Below are 15,884 nucleotides of genomic sequence, written 5' to 3'. Positions count from 1 at the left end.
AGAAACAATACAATACGGGCTTACAGTTTAAGGCTCGACATTGTGTTGTCTACGATTAGACAGCTGATAACTCATTCCCGTACGTCGTATGGTCGTAACCACTGAACTCTATAATGTGGAATGCGCATCGGCCGCCAAATGGTGTCCAACGGTGCCGCCATGTTGCGCAGACCAGAAAGCGGCCGCCGCCTGTGCTGGGGAATAGGGAATTCGGGACCTCGATTTACGTTTGCGGTCGCTGCATCCGTTACGCTCAAGCTATGTGGACACGGAACCCGGCATCTTACGCAGAATTGAGTGGAGAACAAGATGAAATCCTAAAAAATCCTCAGCTACAAGGAACTAATACGTTAAACACTTATAAGTCAATGGGGAAATATGAAAATTGCTATTTTGGCGCCGAGAATGATCTGAAACTATCTCAAGCATATAGAATCATGATTTCATGCACTTTTTGCAAGGTTCTATGCTTCATATTTGCATTGTTGCCCTTGCGTGACGTCATCTGTGACGTCACAAGGGTCACAATTTTTCTTCAATAACTTCCAATCAAATTGAGCTAGCGAGTCGGGAAAGCCACCAATGGACTCAGGAAGACCTGCCGAATCGAATGATATGCAACATGACCTCTTTCGACCAACTTCCTGACCTGGGGGTGCTGACCTGACCTTGACCTGAGGTCAACACCCTAAGTTGACCTGACCCGAACAAAAAGTATATCACTCGATGCGCCTGAGCTAGCTGAACACGATGATGCCAAAATCGCGGCTCTACGGCCATTTTTGGCGAAGCTATTTACCAAAAACCGAACCCGTGCCTTAGGTCACTTGACCTGACCTCAGAGGTCACCGGTTGACCTGAGACCCTTACAGCGGGTTCCTACCAGTCACTCTGCATTATACTTTGCCGCATACGACCACTTAACCGCTTAATTCTAGTTTAATTAGCGGTGCATTAGCGAGGTGGGTTCAATCAACCCCCTCGGCCGGGGCAAATGTAGGTCAGGCGAGTGAATTTGAGGAATTCTGAAGATACGATTGTGTTCCCCACTCAATTCTGCGTAAGATGCCGGGTTCCGTATCTACGTAACTTGAACGTAACGGATACGGCGGCCGCAAACGTAAATCGAGGTCCCGAATTCCCTATTCCTCAACACAGGCGGCAGCCGGTTTCTGGTCTGCGCAATATGGCCGCCACCGTTAGACACTACGGCCAATAGGGTTGAAGCGGCATTGCTCCCCTGTGGTCGTAACACTATAATGACCTTTGCTTATTGTCACAAGTGCGCCGCATTCGCGATTGTTGCCCGACGCCTGTTTGAAGGTGAGCCCACTACAGTTGTTATACATATCTAAAAACCGAAAAACTTTTAGGCGAAAAAGGCACTATTCCAGGCCCATTTTTGATTTTTTTTTGCGATATTAGGTAAAAACAGAAGCTTCTTATCCTAGGAAAAATAAAATGGGAAATCTTTCAAAGGTGGCACACTACCTTTAACCCTATTTCGGACGGGGAGGCCTTTCAGGATTTTCTTGTACAATTGCCAAACGCCGCGAGACATTCAGCTCATATTTGGTGACTTTTCCTAAATGCTCATTGCGCACATCTCAGCAAAAAAAAAAAAAAAATGCCGGGTCAGGTCAGGTCAGGTAACCAGAGCGGGTTTGTTGACCCCACCTCAGAAAAGTTTGCAAACACGTCAGAGCTTGAGATTTTCACGAAGTTATTTCCTCTCATCAAGTCTTCAAAACAGTACCTGCAGTATGTGTCGTTTGTATATCTCAGAATTTTTTATCTGTGACCTGAGGTTAGGTCAGAGTCGTGACCTTTACATTGCAAGCCTATGGAAAAGTATTGAAATGCGACCTGCACCTCGAGTAAACGAGTCAAAACCACCCAATTCTTTAAGAATTATGACAAATTATCTTATCTGTATTGATCCAGGTGTCATTTACTAACAGGGACACCGGGGAGGGTTATCTGAGCCGAGATCATGTGAGGTGATATCTACCATACATCAATGCTCACAATACTTACAATATTGACAATGCTTTTCCTTACAACACTTACAATACTTACGATGAGACCAGCAAGCACTCTGCCGTTACAGTTCTAACTTCTGTTTCGAAAACCGACGTTACACACATTCGCTGCCAGCATAACATGTATTGTTTGACAGAAACAAAATACAATTGACATTTGAACCCCAAACGGACCGCCATCCACTCAAATTTTATAACACTGACCGGTCAGGGGGCGAATGGAGGTCATCTCCTGGGCATTACACTCAGCCCTTGCCAGGGGCGGATCCAGGAAAACTCCAAGGGGAGGGTCATGAATCGAAGTGGTGCCCCTACCTATACCCAAAATTAAAAACTCAACGGATTTCGTCCACTTCATTTTGGTGGTGCCCCCATTTTCAGTTTTTTTATTTTTATTTTTTATTTTTAGTCAGTATCTTAACTCTTAGCCACAACCACATTTACCAATTGTAAGCAAGTATATATGAATGTGCTATGTGTATAGTAACATATATATGTTGTGGACGCTGAGTAGTGAGTACTTAACAGGAACGTTATCGGGTAAGCGAATCGTTGTCAGTCCGACGAACTTGACCCTGGCGTCTAAAGGGTCTGTCCTTACACTTCAGGCTTGTCAGGGGCACCAAAGTCCTTCCAGGGACACCACAAACCTGTCAGGGGCACCTACGGCCTTGTAGGGGCGCCACAGGCCCGCCAGGGGCACCACAGGCCTGCCAGGAAGCAGGGGCACCACAGGTCTAGCAAGTATACACGACAGGCCTGTCAGGGGCACAACGGGCCTGTTAGGCCCGATGAGCACCCCTAGGGGCAGGGGCACCACAGTCCTTCCAGGGGCACCGCAGGCCTGTGAGGGGCACCAGCGGCCTAGCAGGGGCACCAGTCAACACAGGCCTGCCAGGGGCACCAGAGGCCTGCCAGGAGCACCACCGACCTTGCGGGGGTAACTTGGGCCTGTCAGGGGCACCACGGGCCTGCCGAGGGGCACTTCAGACTTTTCAGGGGCACCAGTTCTCTCCGGGCGCAGGGGTACCAGCGGCCTAGCAAGGGCACCAGAGGCCTGCCAGGGGCACCAGAGGCCTGCCAGGGGCACCAGAGGCCTGCCAGGGGCACCAGCGGCCTAGCAAGGGCACCAGAGGCCTGCCAGGGGCACCACAGGCCTAACAAGGGCACCACGGGCCTGTCAGGGGCACCTCAGGCTTGTCAGGGCCCAGGGACACCACAGTCCTTCCAAGGGCACCGCAAGCCTGTCAGGGGCACCAGAGGCCTGCCAGGGGCACCAGAGGCCTGCCAGGACACCACAGGCCTGCCATGGACACCACAGGCCTGCCAGGGGCACCAACGGCCGTGCACGGGCGCCTCAGGCCTGTCAGGGGCACCACGTGCCTGCCGGGGACACTTCAGGCTTGTCAGGGGCGTTACAGTCCTGTCAGGGCCCAGGGGCACCAGGCCCGTGGTGTCCCTGCTAGGCCTGTGGTGCCCCTGGCGGTCCTGTGGTGCCCTTGTCAGGACTGTGATACCCCTGATAGGCCGGTGGTGCCCCTGGCAGGTCTTTGGGCCCCCGGGCCTCAAGGGGGGGGGGCATGACCCATGTGACCCCCCCTTGGATCCGCCACTGGCCCTTGCACAAAATATCTCACCTCACAGTGATCATTACAACAATAGCACCGACTTGATAGTGGATTTCAAAGTACTTGCATCAGCTCTTCCTGCTATTGCAGACGATCATCTCCTCAGGGTAATGTTGTTCGGGACATGAACGAAGATCGTTTTCGGAGTTTCATAAGTGCTACTGCAACAGCCTGGCACAAAACAGGACTTGTACACTCTTCTCTGCACTTTGCCCTTCAGTATATCACAAAAGAATTGTTTAGAATCCATCTTACGCTTCTTTCACAGTCTCCCTTGCCACCGTAGGGCGTAGATAGATTGCTGTTGCTGGTAAGTTAAGGCACGGTAGATAGAAATTACCTCGGTTCTCAACGCCTTAAAGGAAATAGTTCACATTTTAACATGGGTTTTTAACTGGAATAGCAGTTCCGTAGCTTGGGCTGAGACGAGCATAAATCAGGAGCTTTTACAGCCCAACGATCACCCTAGGCAAAGATATTCTATTTCTCGTCCCGAAAAAGGTGCCTTGCGTTGAGGTTGTGTGCCTTGCATATATTTGCATCCAGTATGAAACGAGCATGGGTCCCGAAAATTCTTCAGAAACGCTCCAGTAACAAAAGAAAATTATTCAGAAAATTCTTCAGAGGCGCTCCAGTAACAAAAGCATGAGCAGATCGCCCAAATGCCGGTGGCCGCGATAATTTCTCTAGCTTCTGAATAATTTTCGGGACCCATGCTCTTTTCATACTGGATCGCGTGTGCCTTACAGAAACTGAAAAGTTCTTCCTATATCAAAAATATAGAAAATAATATTTTGTTATAAAAACGTTTTATTTTCTTTGCTGATCATTTTGAACATAAAAAATCATAAATCCATTGCAAAAAATATAATTTCGTGAAAGTGAACTATTTCCTTTAAGTTATTTTCATAAAAAAGAACAAATAAATGATCAATAAGATGACAGGAATGTAAACATTTTAATCGTAAAGTAGTCCAAATATTGGAATGAGCTTTTGCTTTTCAGCATCCTCCGATTCATCCTCTTTATCATTTGAAAATTCGAGGTACATAAAATGTTTATCACGCGCTCAATGTTAAGTGGGAATATAGTACACGGCAGACACATCAATTTTTGACACTGAACATTTCATCCGTAAATGTTTTAGCATAATTTAAAGTTAAAAACAGCGCGAATGGCAGAGTGAAACAAACAACATCTTTCACCCATTGATATAACATGTAATCTGTGGTGCGCCAGATGCGCCATTATTTGTCAACCGCAGAAGGTGACATGTGACGTAACAGCATCAAGAGCATCTTTTTTCAAGAACTTTTCAAAACAAGTTTCCTATCTTTCTTCCCCCATTTCTCTCAGCATATTGATTTTATGAGGCAATGGTATGCACCATAAATTCTGTGAAAATAGTTTGATCATTTTCATGCATTCTTAAAAAATCGAGTTCCCAACCCCATTCAACCGATAGAAAACACTGAACAGCAGGTTTTAATGAAAGGCAGAACGCGGATGATATTGATGCAGTTGCTAACCGTCTGCTTTATGTGACGTATTTATTTATCACTCCTCAATATCTCTACTTAGGTAATGCTTTGCTCTATTTTTCCTGCGCTCTATCTGCTCTTTATATAAAATATTTAACGTTGACCGTTTAAACCATAATAAATACACATTTTCAGCTGCGTGTTGTTTTCCACTCATACGGTTAAAGGGACACTCCCACCTTAACATTAGTTTTGAGTTGAGATAGCCAAATTGGTGGCCATGGCCTGCAAATACCGGTTTGGGCACTCACAACATCGACAAATGCTTTAATTCGGAGATATGGAATTTCAAACTTGCAGTTTTCGGATTCTAAGGGGCTAGTGCATTGGTATGCCCCTTAGAATTTGTGACGTCAGCGGAGATCTAACGATTTTTAAATCTTTTACTAAAACGTTTGGTAGCACGCGGTGGTATATGCTTCTTTGCGCGCAACAAATGCCGCACTTTCAAATAAAGTCGCTAGGAACAGCGGAGATCCCAAAAAGTAAACAAAAGTAAAAGTCTAATATCTTGAAAACCGGTGAATATTTTTCGATGAAATTTGGTAGATATTCGTTTTTGCTCTTTCTGAACCGAGCGACATCACTTTCATGCCAATTCATTAACTTTTTTGAAGGTGGGAGGGTCCCTTTAAATGATTGGGGTAATGGGGACACACAGAACAGCAAAGGCTACGACATATTAGGTTGTGAGAGCGAACAAAAAGAAACGAATCGATCGTATCACGAAACAGCGGCAACTTTTTACTGGTATTGCTACCTGCTGATGGCAGTATTCGTTGACTGGATGCTAGCTGGCAAGTGGCAGCAATGGATAAAAGCACGATGAGGCCACGGTATTCAACCTTCCTTTCGACAAAATAAAGCAAAAGTGTAGACAGACGCCATTTGCTAAAGTGCTGTATTGATTGTCGTCAATCGATATAGTTCGACTGTTATTTGAATTTGAAATTTGTTGATTTGCGCCTAGCTGATTTGAATTTGAAATTTGTTGATTTGCGCCTAGCTGATTTGAATTTGAAATTTGTTGATTTGCGCCTAGCTGCTTAATGTTTCGATCTGTTTCAATAATTTGCAGTCTGTGTTTTTTTAACTTAACCCGCGCACCGACGGGGGTCTGCGCCAACTTCGCACCGACGGGGGGGGGGGCGGATGACCGCCCCCCCCTGAGATCTCGAGAACGAAGCAAGATAGCGACAAGCGGTAAACGGCATCGGATACGCACGGTCAAGATCTACAATTTTTACTAAGGTCATTTTCAGGTCAGGTCAAAGATGACATCACAGGGGTCGAAAAAGTCAAAATGGCGGCGCTAGATATGGAGAGTTTTTCTCGAATAACTTTCGAATTAGTCAAGATAGGAACAAACTAAGGGCATCATCGTGATCCTCTCGTCAATCCGCATCGAATGATATATATGTTGACCTTGAAAGGTCAAGGTCAAAGGTTGACCTCAGGTCACGTGACCTCGAGGTCATCATGTATATCATTTGACGCGTCTTGACGAGCTGAACACAATGAGACCATCCGCGCGGCTGTATCTTGTTCCTGTACGGAGTTATTGGCAAAAAACCGCTGGTGACCTTTTATGACGTCACATGACCTCACAGCTGCCCAACAGCAAAACGGACCTCAATGTAGTGAAGGTTGATCGTATATGAAGTCATTTATGGTATATGGGGCCATTCCGACCCGTTTTAGTGGTAAAAACAGGGAGTTGATTTTTCCCCCATTGACTTATAATGGGGAGGTCGCGAAATTGACCTGACCTTAGGTCACCGATATCAAAATTCCGAGATATACAAATTGTAGCTACTAATGACCTAATAATATCCTGCGACTTTCAAAGGCCTCCGACATCTACTGTAGCTCTGGCACGGTGACAAAGTTGCAAAAAAGTGACTTGAGGTTGGGTCATTCAAAGTGACCTGGTGACCTGACCTTAAAAGGTAGGAGGTTCAAACTTGCACACCATGTGTAAAATTGATGAAGATATAGTCATACCAAATTTCGCGGCGCTACGCGCCGCGGTTTTCCCGCTATTCGCGAAAAACCTCAGGGGGGGGGGGCGGATATCCGCCCCCCCCGTCGGTGCGCGGGTTAAGTAGTTGAATTGTATGTTTTTCGTTTTCATATTTTTTCATTGAATCTTGAAATGCCGTCTCATCCTTTGGTCCGTTAGGTCAGTTAAATCATTTTATTTTTACTGTTCTTTGCACGTAGTATAATTGTGATTTCAACTAACGGCATGTTTGTAATATAATGTTGCCATTCTTGCATGTTAGAATAACAACTGAAGCTACGTGTGTGGGCATTTGAAAAAAACGTATTCTTGAACTTTTGACCTTCTTTATAACTAACGCTGCATGTTTAACTAGCCACTGGTGTTTTTGTGAAAATGAGTAGCCCTCACAATTGCCAACTCCCATTTTTTTCTTTATTTTCCTATAGCTGGTGCTGGGCTCATTGTTACTACGGCATGCATGATTTTACCAGAAATGTACTTGAAAAATATAGGAAGTCAAACCATGCCCTTTATAGAGAGATTCTGTTTTATTTGTATGTCTACGACGCCTGTTGAGATTGATCCGAGCGACTATCCAGAGGATGCATCGTTAAGTCATGCTGTCGGAATGTGAAAGCACGCACTAAATGCACCTAAATCATTGTATTTTTTCCAAGTACGATTTAACCCTATTCCTGGCGGGCTCCGCCGGGACAAGAAACTGGCGGGGGGGGGGCCGATTCGGCCCCCCCTGAGATCTCGAGAACGAAGCAAGATAGCGACAAGCGGTAAGCGGCATCAGATACGCACGGCCAAGATCTACAATTTTTACTAAGGTCATTTTCAGGTCAGGTCAAAGATGACGTCACAGGGGTCGAAAAAGTCAAAATGGCGGCACTAGATATGGAGAGAGTTTTTCTCGAATAACTTTCGAATTAGTCAAGATAGGAACAAACTAAGGGCATCATCGTGATCCTCTCGTCAATCCGCATCGAATGATATATATGTTGACCTCGAAAGGTCAAGGTCAAAGGTTGACCTCAGGTCACGTGACCTCGAGGTCATCATGTATATCATTCGATGCGTCTTGACGAGCTGAACACAATGAGACCATCCACGCGTCTGTATCTTGTTCCTGTACGGAGTTATTGGCCAAAAACCTTTGGTGACCTTTGATGACGTCACATGACCTCACAGCTGCCCAACAGCAAAACAGACCTCAAGGTAGTGAAGGTTGATCGTATATGAAGTCATGTATGGTATATGGGGCCATTCCGACCCGTTTTAGTGGTAAAAACAGGGAGTTGATTTTTCCCCCATTGACTTATAATGGGGAGGTCGCGAAATTGACCTGACCTTAGGTCACCGATATCAAAATTCCGAGATATACAAATTGCACATACTGGTACCCTAACTAAACCCTGAAGAGAAGAAATTGATCGGTCAAAAACTCTAGCTCTGGCGTGATTGCAAACTTTTCTGAGGTAGCGTCACCAAACCGCCTCTGGTGACCTGACCTGAGGTCAGATCAACTCAAAATTTTCAGACATGTTGCGTAGAAGCCTTTTAGGAAAAGTCAGAAAATTTGAGCTTCCTAGCTCAACGCGTTTGGGAGATATAACCAAAAAACCTCAGGGGGGGGGGGCTCCTGAGGCCCCCCCCCCCCCGCCAGTAATAGGGTTAAACCATGGAAGAGAAAATGATAGAGAATCAACTGGCACTTGACATGAATTTATTTGCTTTTCTTTCGTTGTTATCGTCACATCTGAGTTCAATGTTTTATTATTTCAAGTTATTGCAGCCCAAAGCTGCAGCAAGCTATATTGATGGTGACTTTTAACATTGCATCTCTTTGGAGTGGCATTGTATCTCTCCGTGTGGCAGTTGTCCGTGCACAGGTCTAATAGCATCCTCAAAGCATTGCGGGCTGCGGTGCAGTATAACCTTGAACGAAGTGGTGCGGTACAGTCTACCTTCAGGCGCCTACGCTGGAGACATCTAACGGGAGAGCGTGCGTTCGATAGCAAGGGTAGTGCAGTACAGTCTACCTTCAGGCGCAAACGCTAGAGACATCTAGCGGGAGAGCGTGCGTTCGTTGGCGAGAGTAGTGCGGTACAGTCTACCTTCAGGCGCAAACGCTAGACACATCTAGCGGGAGTGCGGGCATTCGTTGGCGAGGGTAGTGCGGTACAGTCTACCTTCAGGCGCGTACGCTATAGACATCTAGCGGGAGCGCGGGCGTTCGATAGCAAAGGTAGTGCGGTACAGTCTACCTTCAGGCGCAAACGCTAGAGACATCTAGCGGGAGTGCGGGCATTCGTTGGCAAGGGTAGTGCGGTACAGTCTACCTTCAGGCGCGTACGCTAGATATATCTAGCGGGAAATGCCGAGAGAGTGCTTTTACCGCGCTGGTGCGGTACAGCATAGATTCAGACGTCCTTTAGAAATATCCAGCAGACACAATAGTAAGCTTGATCAACCACCAGCTTAAGAGGCCTTTCAAGCGTTTCGGCGCTCGAAGCGATGTTCTCTTTTTTTTCGTGCTTTTAAATAGACATGGTCGTTACGGTTACAAGAGAAACTTGGCTAATTAATAATTACATTATCTTCAACTTTCGAAACGGGGACGCTGTCACTGACGCTGTTGTACCTCCTGGTGGCTCACGCTACTCCCCCTGTCGGCAGAGTGCCGGTCCGGCGAGCGGCGCTGTAACAGCGGCGAGTGTCTGCCCGAGTCGCGCTGGTGCGACGGAGCGAGCCAGTGCCGAGACGGCTCCGATGAGCTCAACTGCGGTACGTGTCTGCCGCCGAGCCCGGCCGGGCGCCGACCGGTCCATCGGGGCTGCTTTGTGCCGTGTTCCCTGTCATGCATCTGTCTGTGTATTGTTGCTTGACAGGTATTGATAGATGTTTTATGCACCAGCATCCGGTGCTGCAAAAACATCAGTCGTCTTGTTTTTGCATATCTACATACTCATCACTCACCCTTCTACACTTCAGCCTTCCTGACTTGTAGTTTAACTTAACCCGCGCCCCGTTGGGCTCTGCCGAGCAACGCGCCCGGTTGGGGGGGGGGGGGGCCATTTTGGCCCCCCCCTAAGATCTCGAGAACCACGCAACATAGCGACAAGCGGTAAACGGCGTTGGATAGCCCCAACGGGGAACTACCTTGTGACCCAATTTTATTGACCTAGGTCAAACCGATGACGTCACAGGTCAGGTCAAAGGTCCAATTTTCACCGTTTACAGGCATTTCAAGAAATGCGTTGTAAAATCGAGTAAAATGCATTTCATTGAAAATCATCGATGGTGAAATGTTCTTCAAACACATATTTTGCTATTTGAGGTCACTGATACCAGGTCAGGTCACAGAGGTCAGGTCACGGGGGGGTCACAATATGAAAGTGTCGTGTGATACATGTTTTATGGTCCATTTTACATGACAAATGCGATTATATGGGTCAGGCAGCCTTTGGGGCCAGCTTAGATCACGTTTTGGTCAAGGTCAGGTCAAGGTCAGGTCAAGGTCAGGTCAAATTAGGTCAAATTTCAAAATTAATATTTTTGCATAAAATGGGTATCGAATCGATGCAGCTCGTCACGGGGAGTTCAATGGTGGTCTTTGTTTTGCCGTACGAGGTCTAGAATTGCTAAAAATTGAGTTCAAAAATTTGACGTCATCATTTTTGAACAGTTTTTTCGCTATAACTTGGCCAAAAAACGAGATATCGATCTGAAATTTGGTATGTATATAGAAGAGCGCTGGGACTATCACATATATTCCGGTTTTTTTGAAATTCGGAAAATTTTTGGATTTTTTCAAAGTTTTTCTAAAAAAATCAATTTTTTGATTTTTTTTGGGTCAAAAACCAAAAATTTTGAAAATCCGAGATAGCAGTTTTGTAGCGCCGCCTTTTGTCTACTAGACCATATAAAGAACTTTGAAATTGCCTGATAACTGTAGATTTGGTGAGCGTTTCAAGATTACATGTTTTTTGCTCATTTTTGCTCGAACATGACCTCAGTTTGACCTCAATAACTCCTGACCTAAGGTGACCTAAGACTTGAAATTTGGTGTGAAGGTGTCAAATTGATGCCCGGGAAGGTACTGAAAATTTGGCGGCGCTGCGCGCCGCCGTTTTCTTGCTATTCAGGAAAAACCACAGGGGGGGGCCAAAATGGCCCCCCCCCCAACGGGGCGAGGGTTAACGATATAATATTTTTACGATTGCTAATTTTGTAGATAGAAAAGTATCAGCTAAAGACACTAATTTAGACGAAACGGTATAACTTCTTTGGTCTGAATTGCAGCTGTTTAACATTTTTTCCATTAACACAGAATAATGTGTCGTCATAATTCCGGAATTTTTATTCTAATTCATTTTATCAAAGTGTTAGTTTGTATAGGTACTACCCTTTTGTCCATTTTGCCTGCATTGCAACATTGCTGCCTCCGTTGCAACATACTGCTGTTGTTTGGACTAGCCAAGGACTAGCTGTGACAAGGGCTGCCAGCTGAGTTTTTTGTTACCCCGATGATTTTAAAACCGTGCCGAGCGCCTCATGGCTGCCTCCTCTCCATAGAGTGCTCTGAGGACGAGTTCCAATGTGGCAACGGCTACTGTATCACAATCAAGAACAAATGTGACGGCATTCGCAATTGCCAGGACGGCACAGACGAACAAAACTGCCGTAAGGCCTTCTGTGTACCCTAACGCTCCCTGTGCCAGTCCGCCAACAACTAACACCTGGCCGGTTGGACGCGGTGTGTCGCTGCCACCGGCCAGGTCGGCTGGCCGTAGCGTGTAGAAGCGCGCGCTCCTCGTGCTCTGGACGCAGTGCTGGGCATGCCTGCATGCTGGTACCAGCCGTGTCCGCTCGCCGGCGCTGCTGGTCGACCAATCCTGTGGCTGGTGCTGGTGGCGAGACTGCTGGTATCGGCGGCAAACCTGCTGATGTCGGTGTCAAGGCTACTGGTGTCGGTAGCGAGTCCGCTGGCTTTGGAAGCGCGTCTGCTGGTTTTGGTAGAGACAGCTGAGGACTGGTGTCGGCGTATAAGCTACTGGTGTCGGAGAGGCTCTCGGTACCGTCAGCGAGGCTACAGGTGTCGGTGGTCGCAGGCTTCGGCCGCTCTCAGGCCAGTGCAGCATCCCCTGTGGCCGGCCGGTCCGCGCTGCGCCGGTGTGGAGCGGACTCGGTTTGGCGCTGATACGGTCCTCCGGTGCTGGCTCTATCGCTGTCCGCTGACGCCGATGTTCAGTGTCCGTCCGGTCGGCCAGTCACGCCTCGCCAGCTGGCCCGTCTGTCTCCGTTCTCCTCAACTGTGATCGCGGCTCTGTAAATACTGCTTGGCTGTTTGTCACCGGTGTGTCTGTCTACAGTCATAGAATGTATTTTGTGTATGTCTCTCAGGTCATCACTTCCTGTTCGATATTGGTCGGGTGTCTGTTTTGAAGATAATTTCGATCGCCATTTTCAATGATCAATAGTTTCAATGATCATTTTTAGTTCGAGTTAATTTTGTGACTCGGTAAACCTACGTGATCCAAGCTCGTAGACAACTCTAAGAGTAAACGTCAAAATGGTAGGACTGGGACGTAATATTCGTAATTATTCTGTCTGCTTTCCAAACCATGTGACGTGCGTCCCCTGCAGTGTATCCCCCTGTGTCCCTGACGGGTGCTTTCTGCCATGTCAGAGCCCCGTGCCTGTGGCCTGTGCAGTGTACCGCCCTCCGTGCCCTGTGGGACTCTCTGACCCGCCGCCCGCGCCGTGTAGCTCCCGTCTGCGCCAATAATGAGTTCACCTGCACCAACGGCACGTGTATCCGCGGCGAGCTGCGCTGCGACCGCGTCATCCACTGTCCGGACGGCTCGGACGAGGCCGGCTGCCGTAAGTGGCGCGCTGGGCGGGCATGGGCGGCCTGTCCGCCGGTGGAGGGAGCTCGACTGACTGCGGCACTGACACCGCCCGGCGCCAGCACGAGCGACGCCGGCCGGGCCTCCGTGTGCCTTCTCTTGGCATCATGTCTCCTGTGGTAAACGTCCGGTCTCTCGTCAGCATGCTGGGGAATGGTGCAGGTCGTCTCTTGACGAGGCACTGATCTCTCATCGTGTTTTCTTCCCCCACCTCCGGTCGTCGGTTCGCACCTACACTTGTGACCGATTTCGGGAGGGTTTGCCGCTGGGGTCATTATGTCCTCCTCTCTACGGTGTCCTCTTTACGTTATGTCCACCAGCTGATATGTGCACGGAGGTTCTTATTGGTATGAAAATGTCATTAACTCTGTGAAAATATGCTCGCTCATTTCGGCATGAATCGAGGCCATTTAACATCGGGGGGCGATATAACACTTCGGGTCTAGCCCCTGGCCTAAACAATTGGGTCCGATGCCTCTATATTAATATGTAGTTGGAGAATTATTTGCGAAACGTATTCCAGCATTCACAGAAAAAGTAAATTATTCTTTGAATCATAATGAAATGCTACATCAGGATTTTATATTTTCTAGCGGGATTGTTAATGTTTTAACGTGCATCTGTGGCCGTGATTAAGTTTGTTTTTAAGCCCAATTTTTTAGACGGTTTTTGTATTGAGAATAGTTAACACAAAATGTTTTGCAACGACGTAGCGTGTTATCTTCCTTGATATTAAATGTGGAAGAGCAATAATGGTTTATTATTTTTCATTTGGTTTTTAGCATGGGATGTATGTATAATGTATATAAAACTCCCAATCTAACACATTGTGATGCCTTCCTTACCTCCTACTAATTCTAAGGCGCACAGATTAATAATTTTGTATAATATCAGCATTGTTATGGGACTAATAATTATGTCAAAATATTTGTAAATACATTGCGCGGCATAGCATAACCAGAACCACAGATGTTTTTGTTACTACTCTACTACTTTTATCTGTGCCAGAACCCATTTTATAATTCGAATGTTTTTTTTTTGTGTGTGTGTGTGTGTGTGTGTGTGTGTGTGTGTGTGTACTGTCCGAAAGTTATTAAGAAGGTCGTGTGACTCGTTGGCTGTGATTCGTCTTGTGACCATTTTGTGTGCCCATTTCGACCTGTTCAATAGCCCGGATGTAATAGGTAGCGTGTGAGGTCATCCCGATGATGTATGACCGTGATTTGTGGGATCCCAATGCATTATAGCCGTCGATTCTAAGAGGAAACATTTGATTCCATTGTTAACCCGTTAACTTATGTGGCTGTGTTCCGTGTGACCGTTTGACCTTGTGCGCAACTTGAACCTGTGTGGCTCTATGCGTCGCGACCGCTTACTTCTTATGACCGTGTGTGACCCCATGTGATCAGATGACTCCATGTGCCTGTGCGTCTCTGCGCGACCCATGTGACCTTGTTGCCATATATGTGACTTCACTTCTCGTGACCGCCAAACTCCCGTGTGACCCTGTGTGACCCCCTGTGACCTTGTGACCCCGTGTGACCTCCGTGCCGACCGCAGCGCCGCGCTGCCGTCCGGATCAGTTCGCCTGCGCCGACGGCCGCTGTCTCAGCGTGGCCCAGAAGTGTAACGGTGTGCCCGAGTGTCCGGGCGCCGAGGACGAGACGGGCTGCGGTGAGTGATCAACACTTACCCACGCCCTCCTAGTGGGAGCATGCTTGAATTAAAAGCCAGGTTTTGTTAGCCTATCCTCCGGTTCCAGCCTCTACAGGGCCGTAATTCGACGTCTGTCGGCGGAGGCAAAATTGTCGTGCGGCACAGCATGAATCAGGCGTTTGATAACATTGCCATCTATCGGTAGAAATAGTAACCTGTAGTTATTAGATCCGTGTCTAGGCCGCGATGTCGTTGAACAACGAGACGACTGTATCGCCGCCGGGGGTGTAACTGATTGCAGGGATTGCTATTTGAGTTGATTTGTGATTTTGACAGTAGATCTATATACCAACGTCATCTACGAATAGTCAGTTATTTGGTGATGGTGCTTCCATTCACTTGATGATTTGGGTTTGCGGTTTTGTGTTGGCACATCACATTTCCACCATGTAAAAAGTTTATGTCACGGTAAGGGATAGGATCTTTTGTCAGATTAATCGCTTGAGTGCCTAGCATGGATGCTCATTATTCAGCTAGCAAAATATATCTCGTTACAGTTATATTCAAATAAGCATTTTGATATTTGTATTGCCGGGGCCGTGGGTGAATTGCATGTTTCAGTCTGTTTACGCTATGATGTTTTGCCAGTTGGTAAAGAAACAGAAATTATGTTCCTGATAATGACTTATCACATATGTGTGACCTTGTTGAGGATTTAATCAGGAGCTGTTTTTGCCAATGAATATTGGCAGCAAATATAAAACTCGTTTTCATCTAAAGTTCGCCACCGTTGTTTCACCACCTTTAGCCCCCATCTATTCCGCGGGGGATCACATCCCATCAACCTCATCTAGAGGCCAGACATGGGATGATTGTTGCTTGCTTGATCCTTGTTTTGTGGGCGTCAATTTAACTAGAAAAGACAGTGATGGATGACAGGTATTATCCACTTGCTGAATAGCCCGAGTAAGCTATTCACTGCACACTTCATCGAGCAAGTGTGTAGTGAATGGCGAAAAACAAAAATAACAGCAAGTCACTTGCTGTTATTTTTAGATGTACATTTATACACCGTGTGTATATATAGGTATCCT

General features: G+C 47.0%; 1 protein-coding gene across 1 annotated transcript in view; it reads left to right on the top strand.

Moving 5' to 3' along the window:
- Positions 1 to 15,884, top strand: part of LOC122378006 (basement membrane-specific heparan sulfate proteoglycan core protein-like) — an 80,365-nt gene that overhangs the window by 13,551 nt on the left and 50,930 nt on the right. Inside the window, exons 6-9 of the mRNA XM_043358714.1 lie at positions 9,902 to 10,009; positions 11,801 to 11,908; positions 12,995 to 13,108; positions 14,695 to 14,808. Coding sequence (XP_043214649.1) covers positions 9,902 to 10,009; positions 11,801 to 11,908; positions 12,995 to 13,108; positions 14,695 to 14,808 — 444 coding nt within the window. The remainder of the gene's footprint in view (positions 1 to 9,901; positions 10,010 to 11,800; positions 11,909 to 12,994; positions 13,109 to 14,694; positions 14,809 to 15,884) is intronic.

The sequence above is a fragment of the Amphibalanus amphitrite genome, unplaced genomic scaffold (assembly GCF_019059575.1).
Source record: "Amphibalanus amphitrite isolate SeventyFive unplaced genomic scaffold, NRLGWU_Aamphi_draft 000053F_arrow, whole genome shotgun sequence".
Lineage (NCBI taxonomy): Eukaryota > Metazoa > Arthropoda > Thecostraca > Balanomorpha > Balanidae > Amphibalanus > Amphibalanus amphitrite.
This window is presented reverse-complemented; position numbering and strand designations above follow the sequence as displayed.